This window comes from Astatotilapia calliptera, chromosome 20 (assembly GCF_900246225.1).
Source record: "Astatotilapia calliptera chromosome 20, fAstCal1.2, whole genome shotgun sequence".
NCBI classification, from domain to species: Eukaryota; Metazoa; Chordata; class Actinopteri; order Cichliformes; family Cichlidae; genus Astatotilapia; species Astatotilapia calliptera.
This window is the reverse complement of record NC_039321.1, coordinates 15,859,072-15,874,881: the sequence shown is the minus strand read 5'-3', so window position 1 is coordinate 15,874,881 and position 15,810 is coordinate 15,859,072. Positions and strand designations below refer to the sequence as shown.

The window sequence follows — 15,810 nt, the reverse complement described above, 5'->3', positions numbered from 1 at the left end:
GACATTAAGTCCAAAGGGACCATACTATTGACGCTGCTCCAAGGAGCTGTGGCTGCAAAATGGTTGGTGCCTGTTGTGATGGTAATGCCCAAAATCAGATGATGGACACCAGAATGAACGGAGCCATCAAGCTGAAGAACGAGTAATATCAGGCTAGGAAGCAGCTGATGAGCACATTTTACATTTTGTTTGTAAGCCTTTTTTTCTCAAAAGTTCTGTTAATGGTATGGTATCCAAGTTCAACAAGCCAGTACTATTTTTTATATGAATTCCTTCAGTATTTACCAGCTAACATACATTTCTTCTTTGGTTCAGATTTGTTTAATTGCTGAGGGCATGGTCCTCAGCCGGAAAAAGGTGGAGTATCTTGGTGTCTTGTTCATAAGTGATAGAAGGGAATGGGAGATTGACAGACAGATTGGTGCTGCAGACGCAGTGATGCGAATGCTGTACTGGTCCATCGTGGTGAAGAGAGAGCTGAGTGTAAAAGCAAAGCTCTTGATTTACTGGTTGATCTACGTCCCTACCCTCACCTATGGTCACGAGCTGTTGGTAGTGACCTAAAGAAGAAGATTGCGGATAAAATATGAGCTTCCTCCAAAGAGTGGCTGGCCTCTCCCTTAGAGATAGGGTGAGAGGTTCAGCCATCCAGGAGGGACTCAGAGTAGAGCCGCTGCTCCTCGACATAGAAAGGAGGCAGTTGAGGTGGTTTGGGCATCTGACAAGGATGCCTCCTGGGTGCCTCCTGGGTGAGGTGTTCCGTCATGTCCCACCGAGAGGAGGCCCTGGGGCAGACCCAGGACATGCTGGAGAGATTATATCTCTCGGCTGGCCTGTAAACAACTTGGTGTTCCCCCGGACAAGCTGGAGGAGGTGGCTGGGGAGAGGGAGGTCTGGGCTTCTCTGCTTAGGCTGCTGCTCCCGCAACCTGGCCCCAGATAAGCGGAAGAAGATGGATGGATGGATGTTTAATTGCTTTGGTAATTCAGGACTATACTATATACTATAAAATGTTACTGAATTTTCAGTCACTGTTTTACCACAGTCACTGTGGTATGGCAATCAACTTTTTGTTTCGTCTCTGTCATGTTACTGGCAATGGTTGTGACAGCGTTGCAATTCCTAACGAAGTGGTCATCGATACTGTCAAGTTTAGATCAAAGCTCTAAATGTCTTTAGTTCCATTAGCCACGCTTTCAGATCTGCCATGTTACTCAGAGCTTCCTTGTAATGTTCTGGCAGAGAAGTGTTGGTTTTTGAATTTTTTGAGTTGCAGGTGAAAATATCATAGTTTTTGATTATATGGCTTGTAGTCCAAAGCCCTTTGAACGGTCAACAACACTAGAACAGCATTACAAAAATATGAGCACATTGTATAATTCAACTGGCAATAGCTTAAAATGAGGTAGAAGTGAAGCCTTTTTTTAAAAGCCTAAAGAAAAAAAAAACTTGTCATCTTTTTGTCCATCCATCCATCCATTCGCTTCTGCTTATCCTTCTCAGGGTCACATGGGGCGCTGGACCCGATCCAAGCTGTCATAGGGCGAGAGGCAGGGTTTTTGTTAGATATAAAAATCAAACTTAGATATAGAATAGGACATTTTCCAGGGGAAAGATTAGCCAACCATGGATATCTGGATCTGGTGTTGAGACAACAAGTTTTTGAGCATAACAGTATCATCTACTATAGCAGTGAGGCTTTAAAAACCAGTGCAATCACAATCCATTACCTATATAACTCATTTGACAAAACGTCAGACTCTGCTGCACTGTTTGTATATTTCTCTTGACAATTTGTGAAATAATAATAGGGCTAGGATGTCTGATACAACCAGCTTTAATCAAATATCTTATATAACTGTGATAGAGTTCAAATTATGGTTGCTTATAATCAAGTAAGTATTGAGGTTCAATAGCAGGTCCACTATTTTTCACTTTGTATATAAATTATGCTTTTCTGTTGTACAGATCTTTCTGAGTAGGGCTTGATAATATCCAGACTGGAAAGGCTACAATGAAACTGAATGTTCATTGTTCATTGAATGTTCATTAATAGAAAACCTAAATATTGATCTTTGAACACTATTATCAGTTTGCTCACATAATAGTATTCAAACTTTTGGATGGTTTTCCTTCTTTTAGAATGTAGAAGGGTTTTTATTGGCAAAAAACCTTAGAACAGGGATATTGTTTATATCTATGTTGCCTCCTCTTCAGTTCACAGTCAACTGTGTATCATAGCTTTTTCTTTTCATATTAAATGCACAATCTCACTTCTCCCCAAAAATCAGTAAAAATCTCATAAACACATATTTTATTCACAATAAAAGAGAGTGCATATTAAATGTTTAAATTTAGACATTTTGCGAAAAAAAATATTGGGACAGGATTTGATGGCAGCAACATGTCTCAGAAAAGTTTGGAAGAGGACAACAAAGGGCTAGAAAAGTAAGTGATACTAAAAAAGCACTCACATAAAAAGCTTGCATCTCTGGTGGTATGGGGATGTATCAGTGCCTATGGAATTGTCATTTTACAGATCTGGAAGGGCACCGTCATTGCCAAACGTTATAATGGTTGCCTGGATGGGAGGAACATATGCTTTACCACCATCATATGCTGTATGTTGGTACAGCCATCTTCTGTTTTGAACTGTGGTTATGAAATAACACTGTCTATGAAGACCACACAAAGGTTTAAAGATTTCTCAATCCCTAACATGCACCTGGAGCTATAATTGAGGATGCAAGTGTGTCCTTTGTGTCTTTTTACTCCTTCTAAATCCAGTATTCAAGTATTGTTACTATGTTTTAGTTATTTAAGACTGTCAATATAACTGGCCTTCATGTATGAATATGTACTATATTGCCAAAAGTATTTGCTCTTGTCTGCTTTTACATGCATATGAACTTAAGTGAGAGTCCATTCTTAATCCATAGTGTTTAATAAGATGTCGGCCAACCCCTTCCACAGGTTTTTTGTCCAAAATGTCTTGGTATGCTGAAGCATCAAGAGACCTTTTACTGGAACTGAGGGCCAAGCCCCAAACCCTGAAAAACAACCACTCACTATATACCCCATCCATCAAACTTTACACTTGGCACAGTGCAGTCAGACATGTACCATTCTCATGGCAGCCACCAAACCCAGACTTGTCTATCAGCTTGCCAGACGGAGAATCATGATTCGTTGCTCCTGAAAACACGTCATCACTGTATCTGACACTTAGCATTGTGCTTGGTGATGTAAGGCTTGGATGCAGCAGCGATGGAAACCCATTCCATAAAACTCTCTGCACACACTGTTCTTGAGCTGAACTGAAGGCCACATGAAGTTTAGAGGTCTATAGCGATTGACTAGCTTAGTTGCTGTCATTCCCAATAGCTCCCGCTCTGTTATAATACTATATTATAATATTATAAGCTAACTGTGGAATATTTAATAGTGAGGAAATTCACGTATGGACGTGTTGCACAGGTGGCATCCAATCACCTAACCATCCTGGAACTCACTGAGCTCCTGAGAGCGACCCCTTCTTTCACAAATGTGTATAAAAGCATAGGATGCATAGGTGCCTGATTTATACACCTGTTGCCATGGAAGTGATTGTAACACTTGAATTCAATGATTTGAATGTGTAAGTGAATACTTTTGTCAATGCAGTGTGTTAAAATTTGTAGCTATTTTATCTATTTTGTGAATTTCATGAAGAGAAGCAGTAAACACAATAGATCAGAATCTAGTAGACCACAATAGAAAACGGGCAGTGGCGGTGGTGGCATGCTGTTTACAACCAATTGAGAGGCCGTTTATCTGTTCTACGAGCACAGTGTTCCCATAATGGCCAGTTTGAGGCCATTATGGGAACACTGTGCTCGTAAAACTAGGAGATTGTAATAGTTCTCTGTCACTCTCAGCAGGGAATAATCCAAATATTTGTATCAATGTTGACATAGTTTAAACAAAACACTCTGCAGAGGCTACATGCCACATGTCATGTGCTGTTTTATAATTGTATGCAGACCCAATCCCTGACGTAAACAAATCAGTTTTTTGTCTGGTGTTATGTCTAACATCCTTAAAGCAGAACCCAGAGAAATACAAATATGCTTTTACACTATTTCAAATATTATAAAATTTACAATGCAAATTGAGAGATTTGCTCTCTCTCTTTTTTTTTCACAATAAATGTTCAGTACCAAATAACTTGTCATAATTTTTAATTCTTATGGGGAGGTATCTGAGAAAACAAAACAAAAACAAAAGCCCTGAGCTCCAATAGAAGAATATACTTTTAAGTCACTACACAATATGAGAAGGTAAGGCTGACTTTTTAAACTGTAGACCAAATCAAAGTACCTGGTCTTCAGAACTTGGTGGCACACAAATGTATATAATGTATATAATATAATGTCACCAAAACATTTTTTCTGTGAAGCGGTCTTTGGACTCAGTACTTTCTGTCAGCTCTGTGGTTAAAGTCATAGTCAGTGACACTATAATAATTTAGCAAATTCTCAGTTGTTGATTCATCCCAAGACTTGTTTCAAGTTAAGAGAGCTTATGCTTATAATTTGTAAGTGGTTCGAAATTACACATTTTAAACTTAACTATATATTAATGAACTCCTCAAAAATAAAACCAGTATCAGTTTTTCACATATGCAAGAAGACACATGAAGAAATCAGTCATCAACATTTTCACCTAAAAAAGTTTAATCAATAAAAGTTCCTGCATCAATGCGACCTAGCTAACTTTGAAGTTGGCAATGGGAAACAAAGTTTTTCTGCCTTATCTTTTTCGATGACATAGGTGTGTCTGTTTCTCTATTGCAATGATTTTACTTCAAGACTCTGCTGCAGTTCTTTATTCTCCATCATGCACATGGCGTGGAGCAGATACGTGCAGAGAGATGGAGAGGTGATGTAATATGAAGAGCACAACTGTTCCCTCTAAATTATTTTTTGTTAAGGAGATAAAAGAAGACAGGCAGATGGTGGTGGATTTTTACAATGATGGAGGATGGAAATGGCTGTCGTGAACATGTAATTTAAGAAAAGGGAGAAACAGAGTAACAAAAGAGTAGAGGAAGGTGCAAACAGGTGGACTTCATCTTATGCAGAAGGCAAAATCTGCAAGAGACAGAAGAAAGTGGACAAGGAGAATTGATGGTGGAATGAGGAAGTACAAGAAAGCACTCAAAGAAAGAGGTTAGCAAAGAAAAAGAAATGAGAAATGACCCATTAGGCCTCTGGAATGACCTTCTGAAAGCCCTGATATCAACCTTACTGTGGCCTATACTACCAGGAAATTAACTAATTTAATTCTACCAATTATGTCCAAGAAAAGGATTCTAATATTCAGCCAGAGTTATGTCAGAAGCTTGTTTATGTTCATATCAAAATTGCCTAATTGAGTTGCAAATTGCTAATGGACATTTAACCAAATATTAGTGAGAGTGTTTGTGTACTATGACCCTGTGTGGATTCCAACTTGTGCACCCAAATCTTGTTTTTTTTTTTCAAGTTATTAAATATGTATGCTGTGCAATTCATCAATCATTAAAAATGTAAAATAACACAACATTCATGCCTATGATGAGTGTGTGCAAACCTCTGACCACGACTGCATATCTTCTGTAGTGATTTAATACTAGCCACAAATAGGATTTGAAGTGAGTTTGATTATGCGAACATTTTACAAATAGAAATCAGTTAAATATTTCTCACATGCAGTACAGACAACGCAAGACATTGGTGATGAATCTCCATCTGATCCTGAAAATTCCTATTGTGGGAGGAAGGAATTACTAGGAAAATAATCGTCAACTACTAGGAAAATAATCGTCAACCCTACACAGCTTGCTTCTTCCAAGCCAAAAATAACTATAACAAGTGAGAAGCAACAAGACACACTAGTAACGCACACACACTAGTAAAACAGATCTAAAAGATCTGTCGAGAGTTGTCATAAAGTAGCCTCTGTATGGAGCTAGAAAATCAAATGTCAAATACCAGCAGGGGCTTCAAAGCAGCACAGCACTTGAGTGAATACACTCTGTTGCTTTCAATGAGGCTGGTAGAGAGGCCAAATTTTATTATGTCATTTAGATTTCAACTACCACTGCTATGAGAATGTAAACATAACCAAGGCTCTGTTTTTCTTGCAGTCCATTAAGGTCTTGACCAATTCCTGTGAAGAGGAAGACCAGGCACGAGAGGCGGGATATACTATAGTCGGAGAAGGGATGTTTAAAACACGGGTTCTTACTTCATGAAGACACACAGGACAATAGTGAGATTCAGACTTAATTCTGCAGTACAAAGGCCATTCAATCAACCAGCTGACTCTTGGGTGTTCAGCTGATCAACCATACTTTTGGTCACAAAGCAGATGCTATGTAACTTTGTAAAATCATTTTTGAGACTATGTTGTAGCCAGTGTTGGGAAGGTTACTTTTAAAATGTATTCCATTACAGAATACAGAATACATGCCCCAAAATGTATTCTGTAACGTATTCCGTTACGTTACTCAATGACAGTAACGTATTCTGAATACTTTGGATTACTTAATATATTATCATGCTTTTTACAACAACGTGAATGTACTATTGCTGTGTGATTTATTACTATTACTGAAGGTCCGCGACTCCGAACTGTAGTAAAGGGACCTCTGACTAATACGGCGGGGTCCCTGTCGGCTCGTAGCCGAAAAATAGCTTTACTTTGTTGTCTGGGTCAACTTTTATTGCGAGAGACAGAGAGAGGCGTTGAAAGACTGCTCCAACGGAACTTATTGTTTCGGAGGAAAACACGAACACGGTGTACAGTCGAGTCTTAATAGCTTACTTACAACTGGGCTCGTCAGGCACTCTTCTTGGCTGAAGTGGTTATTATTATATTTACATGCTTCCAGCTCCCGTTTTTGCTCGATGACAACTCGTAGTTTTCCACTCTCCTTTTTCTCCCTCCTCGCGCTCACAGACCCATAACGTGTATGACAGTCCATTCTCCCTGCAACACGGACTACACTGCCCATGATGCTACATTCTTTAGAGCTATGCTTGTAGCATTCTGCCTGTTAGCTTAGCACAACAACAACAACAACAACGAAAAGGCGCTCTCTCACCCAGGAAGCACACAGTCGCAGAGAGAGAGAGAGCGTCGCCCTGCAACCATGGCAACCGTAACGCTGCCGCCTGGAACAAGGGAACGTAGCTGTCAAACAAAACCCAAACAGTCCTGACCCGCGACAAAATGAAACAGGAAAGTACCGCAGTGTAATCCATTTATTTCAACAAAGTAACTGTATTCTAAATACCACCTTTTTACAGGTTTTATTCTACGTTCATCTCATTTCAGTTCAATTCAATTTTGGTTATATAGCACCAAATCACAATCTTATGGCGCTTTCTATTGCAAGGTAAAGATGCTACAATCATAGAACGAAAGCCACAACAATCAGACCTTGAGAAAGAAAAACTCCCTTTTGATAGGACGAAACCTCTTGCACAAACAGAGGAAGGAATGACAGCCATTTGCTGTGACTGGTTGGCAGTGAGGGGAGCGAGACAGAGCAAAAGAAACACGGTGGAAGAAAGCCAGAAATTAATAATAACTAATGATTAAATGCATAGTGGTGTATAAACACATACGCCAATGAAGACGAAGCACTCAGTGCATCTTGGGAAGGCCCAGCAGCCTAGGACTATTGCAGCATAACTAACGGAGGGTTCAGGGTCACGTGATCCAAGCCAAACTATAAAATTTATCAAAAGGAAAGTTTTAAGCCAAATCTTAAAAGAAGAGAGGGTTTCTGTCTCTTGAAGTCAAAATGGGAGTTGGTAAAAGGCAATTTGGATTTGAACTCTATACAGATTAATTTTATTTAAGCAGCAACACACAGTAAATGGTTCAGCAGCGGGGAACTTGTCCACAAGTCACAAAGTTTTAGAAATGTAGATAGCCTATTTGATTTTTAGCTGAAAATAAATCGGCATTGTCCAGCGACCATTCATGACTGTTTAATTATAAATACTCTCATGTGAAATATAACACCAAACAAATACCTAACTGTGACTTTGTGTAAGAGAAAACCTGGAGTTTTTTAGGCTTGACATAGTCATTTTTTCATGTTTTTCTAAATCTGCTTTCTGAAATAGGGCCCTGTAACGTATAGAATTAAATGTTCTTTTTGTAACTAAAAAGACTAAAACCTTCAATTTGAATGATCATGAAGTGTTAAACATTTTGTTTTTGGTTTTTTTGCATTTTTTATGCATTTGAAAGTGTTATTTCACACTCAAGATCTATTTAAAGAAACAGCATGTGTACTGAACTTTGAAAGCCCATAAAAATGTGTACAGTGGCCAGACATTACTAATGCAAGTAATATTGCGAGGCACAGTTATTGGAAAGGAAAAATAAAACTACACCCCGATTAACAATGCAGGAAAAAACACACAGTGAAAGGAACATTTCAGTCAAGCAGAAAAAAAATGTAAACATCCTTCTCCCTCCATGAATTGGTCAGGTTAAAGTCAATGTCCTGCACTAACAATGAGACCCTGAGTAACCCACTCCCTCACAGCTTGAGACCACTCAGTGCAATAGCAGTAAACATGCTCACAGGTATACCAGCCCAGGAGCAGTTCACACAGCAGTACTGCACTACAATACTGCATATAGATGAATCCCTGCTACACTGGAATGTCTTCTTTACTTTCAGGCTCCTCACGCTCTGCAACAATTAAGAAATAAAAAAAACAAAAACAAATTCACATCCTTGCACATTTAGATTTCTCTCCCCATCTTACATTTACCTTGCATATTTTACACACATACACACACATTTTACAGTTCTTTTTCCTCTATGATGGAAGGAAACCAACTAAACATCAAGAACATTCTGGAAATCTTTTGTGTTTTCTTCCATTTACTTATATTAATGGTAAATGTCCAAATATTGTGGCTGTTATCTTTTTAAAATCCACTTTGTTCAGGTGCAGGAAGTTTAATTATACATGTTGCCACGGTGCTTTTTCACATATGAAATCTGCCAGTTCTACAGGGGGCAATAATTCTCTTGTCATCTGTATGTAACTTTGATCTAGCGGAGTACTATTAGTTTGCCCAGCAAATATTTGTTTCTCGGGTAGCTTTTTCAAGTAATTGATAAAAGGTCAAATTGACTGATTGATAAAATATAATTACTCTATTGGATTCTAGCCTTGCACACCTGTTGCTTTTTTTTGTTGGCAGTCAAGGTACAGGGTAGGGGCCCTTTCATACTAGGACCCAGTATTACAAAGAACGTTCAGTATAGCCAAAACTTTGGATCCTCCCACTGTCCGTGCACACAGATCCGAAATTCTTCCAAGAATGGTGACTTTGTTTTCTGGAGAATTGACTGGTCAGTATGCACTGATATTATACCAGTTCATGTCTTATCCGCTCTGGAACAGGTCAATTCCTTCAGCATAGGTTAGACCTGAACTGCCTTTGTAGTACTAAAATGTTAACACCAAAAGTAGCTAGATAAGCCCACATCCCATTTTGAAGTAAACGCCTCAAGTGTCCTTTGCTTTAGTCCATCTCCACAACACCTTACATACCCAAACTACAGCCTCACTAGATCATGACTGGTGCTTCCCCCAGTGCATTCCCTTTTTTATTTTTATTTTCTTAATTTTTAAATTGTAGAAATGATACAGAGCCTCTGTTGCTTTAAATGCTTTCATAACCAACCCAAAGTTCTTTTAGAATTAAACTTTGCTACACGGCAGAAATTGCTGTGTTTATTTTGACATGGCAAAATTGAGATGAGACAATAAATTATTTTAAACAGTCACCAGAACAGAATAGAATAGAATCTTCAGCCATTTCTGTTATAAAAAAGACAAAAAAAAGTGCATTTTAAATGGCACTGAGAGGAAGTCCTCATGTTAGAGATGTGAAAAGGCCGCATAAGAACGTTGCAATGGTGGCTGTGGAATAAAGTAAAAATAATAAAGTCTCCTTTTCATGTGTTTTGCACTTGGTTTTACTGTCTTTTTCACTCTCACTCGCTGCTTAGGTTTAGGAACTAAGAACTACTTGGTGAGGAAGTTCAGTAAAAATACATGCACCTTCACAGCAGCTACCCTTTGCACTTTCTCACTAATGCACTGCTGCTAAATGACACCTGGTGTGTCTAGAACATACCAGCATTTACTAAATGATTTGTTTTTAATGCTTTGTTGAAATTGATCCTTTAACAGTGTAAGCCATGTGGGAAAGCCATGAAGGAAAATCATTTTCCCAGTCCTGATGCAACTTGATTGGTCAGTTGGAATGACATTAATTATGATGTTGTAGGAACAACACCATATACTGTCACGGTATGCAGAGACAGGCCGTGCGATGGTGTGTGTAATGGACCCAGGTGCGTACACAAGTGAGTAGACGGGAGTGAACTTAACAGAAAGCGAGCCTTTATTATGGCTGGAGACAAGGTGTACAAACAAAGCAAGGATAGCGTGGCTAGGCTATAACTAAACTGGGAAAACTAATACTGTGACAAACTAAGGAAACTCAGAGACTATGATGTTCGCTGCAAAGACTGACCGGGAAAACATGGAGGTGAGAACACAGACGACGCGACACGGACTGTATGAAACACAGAGACTAAATACACATGAGGGATGATCAGGGGAAGTGGCCACACATGGGAGCACAGCTGACACACATGAACCTAACGACAGGACAGGAGAGGTGAAACTAAATACACTGACATTGAATACAGACTTTCAAAGTAAAACAGGAAACATGGAGATTAGACATGACATGAACTAAACATAACCATGCAGACATGACTCATGACAGGTAAACGCACGAACCAGGGAGACTGAGTACAGTGGAAGATGACAGAAGCAACAGCATGAACTTGACAACACAAGACACACAGACATAAACACATGAAGGGCAAGGGAGGCTTAATACAAGGGTAATATAATTACAAATGAGCTGGAATAACTTAATGAACCTAAACAAACAATAAACATCAAAATAGACTAAACACAAAACACTGGGTCGCACGACCCAGGACCATGACATATTCAACACATTTGTAAGCTGTTGTTAGCTCTAGTGAGAGAACAATGCCAACAAGGACTAACATCTTAGTTAAATATTAGTATAGAAAATATTTAACATTTTTGAGAGATTTTGTTTGACAGTTTTAAGAAGCAGATCCAGGAGTCCTGCATTATTTATATTTGCCATTTAAAGTACAGTTTAACTCACTGTGCTGCAGTTTTAAGAGGACTGAACTCCTAACCCAAGCAGAGTTAGAGCCATGCTCCTCTTATTAATCACCCTTCTGGCTTCCTCCTCACTCTCTAACCACTTCATCATTCTCCTTCTCTTCAATTTTCTCATGCAAGCGCGCGCGCACACACACACACACACACACACACACACACACACACACACACACACACACACACACCCTTTCTTTCCCTTCAGAGTATTGCACTGTTGTCCAAACAGACCGAGCGTGCGGTGACCCTCTACTGCAGCAGTGCAGCACGGTGCCTCCTGAACCGCTTACATCGAATCTATCATAGATGGACAAAAGAGAATATGTACACAAACACTCAAAATGTTATTGTAGCAATTCGACTGTGTGATACCATCTGCTGCCAGACCCCACCACCCCAACTTATATTTCTACAGAGAACTGTGTGGAAAATGTGGACTTTTTAATGCAGCCTGGCTCACTTATAGCCTGAATGAAAGCAATGCTAGATAACCTATCCTTGGCACAGTTTCAGTTAGTCATGCAGGAGTGATGAAAACAGAAAAAACAAAAAATGAGACATTGAAGGACATCAAAAGAGCAGAAAAACAGATATGGAAAAATATATTCAGCATGATGCAGAGAAGCAGGGGGCACTAACCATGATGATCGCTGATGATTACACTGGAACCAAAATCGCTTTTCTCCACAACCTCAACAAGTTTTCAGTCAATGTGAAGTATGTGGACTGTCAAGCGAAGGGAGACTGGCCTAATCACTTACACAACCTCTAAGCTTGTTGCTCTGTGGGAAGGCCTGGAGACAGTTTTGAGAAATATCTTTTCATTAGATGTGGGTGCCGCGCTCTCAGTAAAAGCTCATTGTCTTGACTTCTATCAGTCACCTACACATCCAGAGCTCAAAGGACAACTGCCATAAGGCACTTGTAGATTATTCCTAGGGTAACTACTGTCAGACACAGATCCGCCTACAACGCACATAGTCCATGGACTGAGGCACTTAAGGCTCTCTTCTCTGGCATTTCAGACAGTTGCTCGAGAAAACAGAACCATGATATTTAGCCCTAATTTGTGTCCCTGTCCATTACCATTAATTTCACAGAGTTTAAAGCTATGATTCTCAAAGTTTTGGTGGTTGAGAGCCAATTTAATGGGGACACATTGGATTGAGGGATGCATGGGTTAAATGCGACACAGTGGTGGTAATGTCATGTTTTGAGGCCAGACAGCTGGCCATCATTGATAAGTTTCACATTATGCATGTCAAATTTCACATTTGACATTGTGACATTTCACATGTAATAAGGGTCAAAATCATTAATTCAATGGTATGATTGAATTGAATTATTGAGACTGACATATAGAGCTGCAGAGTGACTCTGCAAACATGCTTACACATCATATGTAGAGTTAGAGTCTAGCTGATATTTTTCCGGGCCAAGGGAGTCCGAACAGAATGTCTTAGATAATACGTAGAATCAGTAGGCTGAGAATTGTTAGATAATATTAATGCAGTAAGGTTAGGTTAGGGAGGTGTTTTTCTTTCTCTATCTTTTTCCAGAAAAGGAGCAGATGGTAGATGAGGTCAGACGTGGACAGAGTGGAGGAGAAGATCCGCAGAGGAGAAGACAGTTTCCCAGAAGAAGATAGTCATAACAATACTTGTTTTTGTTGTGGTATAAAACTGTAATGCCCGCTTACAGGCCCATTCTTTTTGTGAAGCAGACCACCGATTCACATTGAGGTCCCGCATGCTGTAACTTATAATTTCAACTGCTGTACTTCCTTAAAGAAAGAAAAACGAACAGCAACACCCTATTTGAATTATATTTATAACTGGTCTGGTCAGGGGGTTGTGTATAGGATTGTGCTTTATGTTGTTTTATGCTGTCATTTTGCTCTATTTTATAGTTCTCTAGCAATTTGGGAAGTGGCTATTTCTTTTCTTATTCCTTGGCAGTACCTGTAGTTCCTGGTGTTAAGATATTTAGTCTGCTGTGATGATGAGTTGAATTTCAAAAAGAATACTCCCTTAGTGTCCTCCTGTGCTTTTATATCATATCGTATAACATGGACTGTATGAATGAATGTAAAGTGACATATTCTTCTCTTGTCACCATCAAAGAGTGCATAATGTATTACTAAGACGGCTAGTTCCCTACATGAAAGCAACCTACAGCAGTTCTGTGGGTGCTTCCACCCTCAAAATATTCAGTTTGCCAATATTCAGTGTCAAGGTCTGATATTGTTTCTACAAGAAGCATTTCAAGAAATAGAATATCTTTGGAACCTGATCTTTTTCATTTTCACAGCTTGCCTAAGCTGTAATGGTCAAATCTCTGGTGCTCTGTGTGAAAAAATATAGCTATAACCTGCCTTTCAAGTGTCTTTATGAATGAATCTCTAATCATTCGAACTCTACCAGCTTAAAAACAAAGAAGAAAGTGAGCCAACACAGACATCTGTAGCAGCATACATGCTGTGCTTTCTTCACATGTGAAGATGATTTAGGCTTTAGTGAATTTGCTCACCAAATGTTTATTTTCAACAGATATATATAAATATTAAAAAAAATGAGGACTCGATAGTTTAAATAATTTGACTAAAAGAATTATTTGCTGATTTGCAGATCATTTGCTTGCAGTAGGAAAACACTGTTTTTGACAGACTTCGTTGACCCTACACGGTTTAATAACTAAAATGTTTTCATGAGTAGGCCACCATTTAGTTTTTTTTCTCGAAGAAACAACAACAACAACAACATGTATAGATGGGCACAGACGATAATGGTAAAGGCGAAGTTGCGCGTAAAGCCCTGTTCTTTAAAGCGCTACAGCACACACTCCCACATGTTTAGAACGATCCCTCGCAGCCGTCTCACCTACTACTTGTGGCTCAAGTACTACTTGTACTGTAGATTTTTACTTTGTCTCGATGCGTAAAGAAACCACAGTGGGGACCGATAATTGCGATAATAAAAGCTTTCCACGACACCCACCTGCAGCACGGTCTTCACCGTGACCGGCGAGACCACAGTGGTGCATATCATCTCGCCGTTACGCATCCTTTGGCCCATGATGAAGGGCATCGGTGTCGCGAGAGCGAAGGAAGCGAGCCACATGGCGCTGATGAGTTTCTTGGTGCGGCTGCGGGACATGATGCTCTTGGCTTTGAACGGGTGGCAGATGGCCATGTAGCGCTCCACGCTCAGGCTGGCGATGTTAAGCGCGGTGGCATAAGAGCAACTGTCCCGGAGGAAGTAGTAACCCCTGCACACGGCGTCCCCGAACACCCATGGGTAATGGAACCAGATAAAGTTGTAGAGCTCAATGGGCATGGAGAGGATCAGAATGAGCAGGTCGGACACGGCGAGACTGGCCAGGTGATAGTGTACGGTGCTCTGGAGGTTCTGCAGCGTCTTTCTGGTAATCAGGGTATAAATAGTGATGGAGTTGCCCAGGAAGCCTATGGCGAACAGAGCCAAGTAAATGATAGTGACAATGACTTTTGCGTACACATTCGTATTAACTTCCAGTTCCTCCTCATTACTTGTGGGACCGACGGTGCTGTTATCAAATGGAGGCAGTGAGTTATTCGCAAAAAGTTTCTGCGCCAACGAGCCAAAGCCGATCAAGTCACTCCCCGAGAGCGTGAAGTTTAAATCCATTCTGCTTTTCTTCATGAAGGTATGGAACGAAAAGGTACAACTGAGCAAGCCGAGTGGATATGTGCCGACGCGACTCGCTCTGGTTTAAGTCAGAGGAGACCACCCTTTATAATTTGGCACGACAGAAGGCGTGCTCGCTTATTGGTGCTGCTGCGATGACGCACGACCATTCACTTTGTCCGTTAGTTCCATCTTGTCCGTTTATGGTTCACCTTGGAAACAAACAGTGCGATGCAACAACGCATCAAGAATTAAAGGAATTTAATTTCAAGTATGGGTTCTAATATAATTTTTTTCTTCTTTGCTGTTTTTCTCTGTTATTTTATTTTGAACCCTTAACTTTCTCTCCAAGAAGCTTTTGTCCTCTTTCTTCTCTCAGTCAGCCTTACAAGTAGAAAGAAATGATGTTATGTGTAAGTCGGAGACTCCACAACAGGGTACCAGACTTTACTCTGGGCCCCAGATAGTGATTATGCTCATGATCCACTCCCAGTGTGAACTCCTTTGGACAAGAAGGAGAAAATGATTCTAATGGTTATTTCACAGCAGTAGGCTCACCTCTTTTTGACATTTTTCCCACATTGTTTATCACAAAGTTGTACATCTAAATATTTTAATGTTCTTCTATGCATATCATTTCAGTTTTCCCTCACGCCTGGGTGCTCACTATTATTCATGTGTTGCTCATACATTACAGAAGGCTTTAAAGTATTGTTTATGTGTTGCAAGATAATTTCTGTTGTGTGACTCTGCTGAGCATCAACAACCTGTCCATGACACCCTCCAAACTCTGATGAAACAGAACATAGCTTTCTGGTTGCTGCCCTGGGTCCCCTACAAAGCAA

General features: G+C 39.9%; 1 protein-coding gene across 1 annotated transcript in view; it reads right to left on the bottom strand.

Moving 5' to 3' along the window:
- Positions 1–15,029, bottom strand: part of ntsr1 (neurotensin receptor 1 (high affinity)) — a 91,671-nt gene extending 76,642 nt beyond the window's left edge. The window contains exon 1 of the mRNA XM_026154669.1: positions 14,297–15,029. Coding sequence (XP_026010454.1) covers positions 14,297–14,980 — 684 coding nt within the window. The 5' untranslated portion in view covers positions 14,981–15,029. The remainder of the gene's footprint in view (positions 1–14,296) is intronic.
- Positions 15,030–15,810: the final 781 nt, after the last annotated feature.